At 60.6% G+C, this 6,291-nt stretch overlaps 1 protein-coding gene across 1 annotated transcript; it reads right to left on the bottom strand.

Annotated features, from left to right (window-relative positions):
• Window positions 1-1,274: 1,274 nt before the first annotated feature.
• FOXL3 (forkhead box L3) lies at window positions 1,275-2,377 on the bottom strand. The gene is made up of 3 exons (XM_087816200.1): window positions 2,271-2,377; window positions 1,789-1,957; window positions 1,275-1,640 (listed from the first exon to the last, which is right to left on the bottom strand). The coding sequence occupies exons 1-3, from the start codon at window positions 2,375-2,377 to the stop codon at window positions 1,275-1,277; spliced, it is 642 nt and encodes a 213-aa protein (XP_087672326.1).
• Window positions 2,378-6,291: the final 3,914 nt, after the last annotated feature.

Genomic DNA, 6,291 nt, shown 5'->3' on the forward strand with positions numbered 1-6,291 from the left:
CTGGCAGCTGTCATTCTCAGAGGAGAGGGTTCCTCTGTGACGGCCTCAGTCCTGCTTTTGGGAAGCAGAGCTCCTCTCCTCCTACGAGGCTGGCAGACGCCAAGTGGGCAGAGACTGCAGTTGGGAGGGCCTGGCCAGCTGAAGGGTCACTGTCCGGCAGGGCATGGGCCCATCCCCAATGGATCAGCCTTCCTCTCTTCTCAAACAATGGGAGGATCATAAGAGTCTCTATTTACAGGGTAAAGGAAGAAATCCTGGGATTTAATGAGAGCCAGGTCTTCTGGATCAGAAATGAAGCCTATCTGGGGCAGTCTTGTGCAACCTGTCGGTCCCAGACATGGCTTGCCTCCATTCACTTGAGTTCGGTCAAGCACCTGCCAACTCCCAGCCAAGACAGCGGCCTCCTTGGGCGTGTTTCTGATGTTTACAAAATTAGCCAACCATTGTCACCTAGTGAATCCGATGAGGTGTAATCCACACTAATGTTCAAATTACGTCACGGGTAGCAATTAACTCTGCAAAAATGGTCTGGAGAGAAACTGTAAGATTGTTCAAATAGTTTCACTGTGTATAACTGTGTTTTTAAAAAATGTCCGTCTCTACACAGTAATTAAATAATTTACATTTACAAATGGATCGTGCCCAGCTCCAACACTTAGAACTGTGGGCCCCTCCCAGGGAAGTGGGGTTTGTCGGCCACTGGATACAGAATGTCACCAGACGGGTGAGCCCTGTCTGCACAGGAGCCGCTCCTCCTGGCAGGTCCAGGACACTGAGCTCTGCCTCCCCGCCGTCCCCAGCCCGGACCCCTGTTCCTCCCTCCTCCCGCCCTCTCCTCGCCCTGTTAAACGCCTGGGACTTCCACAGGATCACCCAATATTCTGCCCACAGCACAAGAGGACTTGCCACTTCCAAACACAGCATCCCTCACAGGGAGGGACGGCCCTGGGGCCACATCCCGCGGTCCACTAGTATCTGACCTCGGCACCGGCACCCGTTAGGCCTTTACCTGTGAGGAAGGCGCTCACCCGTGTCACCCCCGGTCACTGGGCCACCAGCAGCTCCGGTGACGCTGGGTGACAGTGACGGGGCCCTGCGCGCACAGCCCGTGCGGGGCGCCCCACCTCCGGAGCAAGCCTGAAGAGGCCGCGCGTCCGCGGGCCGCCCTGGGAGGGGGAGCCCCGCCGGGCGCCGCCCTCCCTCCGGGGCCGCGAGACGCTGGCGCAGCCTCGCCCGGCGCCGCGGGAGAGAAACCCGACGACGGGCGGCCGCGCTCACAGCGCGCGGGGCTGCGGGGGCCGCGCCTCCTGCCGGCCGGGGGCGGGGTCCGGCGCCGAGAGGATGTAGTCGATGCTGAACCTCAGGCCCTCGCGCGGCCCCTTCCCCGGCGCGGGGGGCGCGGGGCCCGGGGGCTGCCGGGGGGCGGCAGGGGGCCGCGAGGCGCGGGCGGGCTCCCGGGGAGCCTGGGGAACCCCCGCGCGCCCCGCGCGCGCTCCGCTCGCCCCCTCGCGCGGGGCCCCGCGCCGTCGCCGCCGCCGGCGGTAGTTGCCGTCCTCGAAAAGGTCCAGCAGCGACTCGCAGCCGCCAGCCAGCGTCCAGTAGCTGCCCTTGCCCTTCGCGTGGCCCTCGGTCCGCGGCACCTGGGGCGCGACAGAGCGGGCGCGGCTGGCTCCGGGCGCCCGTCGGCCCCGGCCCGGGGAGCGAGCCCCCGTCCCCGCTGGGTGGCGGCGCCGCCCTCCCGCAGCGCGCCCGTCGGCGGCTGGGCCCGCACCCCGGGGGGGCGCTCACCTTGACGAAGCAGCTGTTGAGCGACAGGTTGTGGCGGATGGAGTTCTGCCAGGCGCGCTGGTTGGCGCGGTAGTAGGGGAACCTGCGCATGATGAAGTCGTAGATGCCCGACAGGGTCACCCTGCGCGCCGGGCTCTGCTGAATGGCCATGGCGATCAGCGCGATGTAGCTGCGAACACGGGGCGTCAGGCCGCGCGCCGGCCCTCCCGTCGCGGGTCCTCCCCAGGCCCCCTGCGGTCCCGCCCCGGGCTCCTGGGCGCTGGAGGGGAGGGCGCGAGGGGTTCTCTGGGTGAGTGACCCCGGCGCCCCTGCGCTCTCGGACCCAGAAACTCTCGCTGGCCCTTGGGGGTCCCGTCGGGGAAGCTGAGAGAACCTCCCCAGCCGTCTCTAGCCTGTGAGCCCGGGCGTCCCTCTGAGCCCCGGGAAGGAGCCTCCCGCCCCCAGGCAGCCCCGCGCAGGGACGCCCCTGTGCCCGCGGCCACCTGTATGCCGGCCGGGTGAGCCGCTTTTCCTCGTCGGAGCTGCCGGCCGGGTAGTCGTCGGCGTCGTAGTTGAAGCAGTTATAGGGGTACTGCGAGCTGTCGAACATGGTGCGCAGGGGCCGCCGCCTCCACCGCGCCGCCCGCCAGCTCGCCCGCCTGCGCCGAGGTCCTGGGGCGCGGACCCGCAGCGCCTGCACTGCGGGGTGCTCTCCGCCGGAGCTGGACCTGCACTTCTGGGGCCCCCACGCGTCCCCACCCCGTTCTCTCGCATCCAATCCCGGCTCGGGGGAGGCCCCAGCCGCCGGTGAAGCGCGGAGGGGAGCTGCGCGGGCTCTGGAGACCCTCTGGCCGGGAGGGGGGAGGAAGGAGCCGCGGGGGGTGGTTGGACCGCAAGCCGGGCACCCGCTGCCTCCCCTCCCAGCCGGTTGTTTCCCTGCGGGGCCCCAGAGTTCAGGGGCTGGGTCCCTGGAGCGGGAGCTGGGGGCCCTTGGGAGCTCCCTGCACCGGCGGGTTTCTCCTGGGAGCTCCTTGGTCGTGGGTTCTGGGCGCACCCGGGCACATGTAGGTTTTCCCCTGCACCTAGATCCCCAGAGTGGCCTCTTGGCTGCCAAGCCACAGACAGGACTGGACTGTCGCCCTGCCCCCCTCCCCAGGCCTCTCTCAGCCCCAGAGCGGTGGGGTCCAGATGGGATGGGTGCGCCCGTGGGTGTGGCCCTCCCTCGGTCAGAGCCTGTCCAGAGACAGATGGTCAGCACTCCTCCAGCACCCAGTGCCCCGGCAGCTCTGTCTCTTACTGCGCAGAAGGGTGCCTCCTCCAGGGGCCCCCAGGCAGGGCCCTCAGCCCAGTGGCTGGGTCTGCGCCGTAACCAAGCCTCTGCCTGTCTGGGCAGCCAAGCCACTCACCGCTCCACTGTCTCGAGTGCAAAAGCGCGTGTTCCAGGTACATGCAGAAGAGAAGACGGGGGGCATAGGAAATTTTAGGAAAAGGCAGTGAGATGGGATCTTAAGCTGGTGGGATGTGGAGGCTTCGTTTCACTGTGGATGTGCCACCAAAAGGCATTTCCATGAATAATCTGCAGGATTCTGATCCTGGGCCATGTTTGTGGGTCCATCTGAGGCCAGGAAGCCTGGATAGTCTTCTCCGGAAAATTCTCCCTTCAATGTAGCACCTTTAGCTCTGGAATGACCTGCGCTCTGTCCAGCCAGCTGTCCCCAGAGCACCTGGTGCTGCCCTTGATGAGGAAGGAAGGGCAGGCCTGCCTGGGTGGGGCTGCCTGTGTCCCCTGGAAACACCAAGGTGGCCCACCCCAGCGCAGTACCGGAACCTAGATGCTGACCTGGATGCACTCAGGACACACGGAGCATGTCCAGGACCACAGCCTGCCTGCCCCACCTCTCCTAACCCCAGGCAACCATTTGTCAGTTTGTCATTTCAAGACGTCACACACTTGGCATCGTGTTGAGCAACCTTTTGAGACTGGCCTTGTTCACGCAGACAGAGATTCACCCGGCTGCTGCTGTCAGCAGTCGGTCCTTCTGGCTGCCAAGCAGTGTCCCCTGGTGTGGAAGCACCATAGCTTGTCCAACCATTTCCCTGTTGCAGGGCATCTGGGCTGATTCCCATGTAGGGATGCGATGACTACAGCTGCTACAAATACTGTGCACAGGTGTTCATGTGGCCTTTCTGCATGGGCATTGTGGCTGGCTGGCTTCTGTCTGTGATCTGAGGCACACTCGGCCTCAAACACATTCCATGGCTCCCTGCTAGCCTCACTACCAGACATAAAAATTAAAAATTCTGCAGTGTGGGCACGTAAAATGGTACAGCCCTTCTCGAAAACATTTTGATAGTTTCTTAAAAAACTGAACCTGCAACTACCATGTGACCCTACAATTGCACTCCTGGGCATCTATCCGGAGAAAGCCACTCAAACACCTGTGCACAGTATTTGTAGCAGCTGTAGTCATCGCATCCCTACATGGGAATCAGCCCAGATGTCCTGCAACAGGGAAATGGTTGGACAAGCTATGGTGCTTCCACACCAGGGGACACTGCTTGGCAACCAGAAGGACCGACTGCTGGCAGCAGCAACCGGGTGAATCTCTGTCTGCGTGAACAAGGCCAGTCTCAAAAGGTTGCTCATAACACGATGCCAAGTGTGTGACGTCTTGAAATGACAAACTGACAAAGTAGAGAACAGGTTCATGGTTGCCTGGGGTTAGGAGAGGTGGGGCAGGCAGGCTGTGGCCCTGGACATGCTCCGTGTACCCTGAGTGCATCAAGGTCAGCATCTAGGTTCCGGTATTGCGCTGGGGTGGGCAAGACGTCATCACTGGGGAAACTGAGTAGAGGGATCTCTGTGTTTTACTTCTTACAAACTGCATGGAATCTACAAAGATCTCAACTTTAAAACATTAATTTAAAAACCCTGTAGTGGCTTTGGAGACCCACCCCCCTTGCCATTGTGGTATTAGAGGCTGGACCCTGAAGTTGTCAAAGCTGTGAGAATGAACTCACTAGACAGGGTGCTATAGGCGCCGAGTCACTGTTAGCGTCCGAGGGACAGAACCGCACGGCCCCCCTCCGTTTGGGTTCTTTGCTGAATTGCAATGCCCATACCTGCTCACCTGCCAGCCCTTATTCCCCTCCTCTTCTTTCTCTACTTCCTTCCATTGAGCTGCGGGTGCGCTTTCTGTGAGCCTAGGTTCTGGGGCTCATCCGCCTGGGAGGCCCACAGTCAGGCAGGAGCCGAGGGAGACGCTGTGGTGGGAGTTGGCGGAACTCTAGGCCCATCTCCCGTCCCAGCCAGTATCAGGGACCACGTGCTCTGACTTAAAATAAGGCTGCTGGCCCCTCATGAGATATGAAGCAACAGCTGCTACTTTACTCCCAGATCTTGGTAAGTGCCTCCTAGGCTTGGCCCAAATCAGAACCTTGCGGAGAGGGGAATTTCGAGCTGGCTCCACCTGAGCCCCGTTCTCTGTCTCCCTTCTCCAGGTAAAGCCATCTCCCTGAGGCGCAGGTACCCTTCCCCACAGTACAAGTCCCCATGTGTGGACCCATCTTCCTGGGGTCAAGGCTGCACACCAGCCCCTCAGAGGGAACAGATGACAGGAATCCCAGGTCTGCACCCACAGCTGGTGGAGATCAGAGACTGAGTCTGAAACCAGCTCTAACTTAACAGCTCTCGTTACCAAAACCCCTGGGCTAATGGAAAACATTGAATTCAAAATAGAGAGACATGGAGCTGTGCCTTCCTCCTAGCTGCCAGCTGAGCTCCTTTGTGTGCAGTGAGGACTTGGTCCCAGACTCCATGATGCGGCTTCTGATGCCGCTGGCAGAGTCCTGCCACTTAGCCCGTCTGTGGGCACAGGCTGCTCATCCTTCAGCTGCGGTAGGGGCCTGACCCTTCCTCTGGCCTGGTAACTCCTGGGAACTTCCGTCACACCTGACACCCAGACCCTGGGTTGCTTCTGGTCACCTGCCAGCCACTGTCAAACCCACCCAAACGGAAGGGCAGTGTATTTGAGCTTGACAAAGACAGTGCCCCCGCAGATGACAGTCACAGAGCAATCCACTGAATTCATCCCGTTGCCCCCACGAGAGCAAAGCCAAACGCTCGGGACCTGCAGGGAACGTTTTCTGAGCAGTTACCATGTGTCAGCTCTGCTCTGTTCCTGACGTACATGAACTTAACCCATCAGCAACTCCAGGTGAGCAAACTGCTCAGCGTTGCTTGTACCTGGCAAAGCCAGGTTATTGAGAAGACCTTAGCCTCCCTTGGAAAAAGATCCGGAAGAAGTTGCCTTGAATTAGAACAGAATGACCATGGAGTTTTAATTTATAAGGACAGCGTACTTCTTGGGTAATAAAAGTGATATATGAATTCACATTGATTTCTGTAATACTTTTTACTGCTGAGTAACCAGCTGGTACAGACTTCGTGGCTTCACCTGCCACCCACTTACGAGCTCACAGCTCTGTAGACAGAACTGAGGCCCAGTGAAAAGAGCATCCCCA

Source organism: Miniopterus natalensis, chromosome 4 (genome assembly GCF_054644295.1).
Source record: "Miniopterus natalensis isolate mMinNat1 chromosome 4, mMinNat1.hap1, whole genome shotgun sequence".
Lineage (NCBI taxonomy): Eukaryota > Metazoa > Chordata > Mammalia > Chiroptera > Miniopteridae > Miniopterus > Miniopterus natalensis.

Excerpts from the sequence above, each read along its gene's own strand:
- FOXL3 (XM_087816200.1), bottom strand. The coding sequence starts at position 2,377 with ATGTTCGACAGCTCGCAGTACCCCTATAACTGCTTCAACTACGACGCC. Across the intron at positions 1,958-2,270 it reads CTCACCCGGCCGGCATACAG|CTACATCGCGCTGATCGCCA; the intron begins GTGGCCGCGGGC and ends CCGTGTTCGCAG. Across the intron at positions 1,641-1,788 it reads TCAACAGCTGCTTCGTCAAG|GTGCCGCGGACCGAGGGCCA; the intron begins GTGAGCGCCCCC and ends GTCGCGCCCCAG.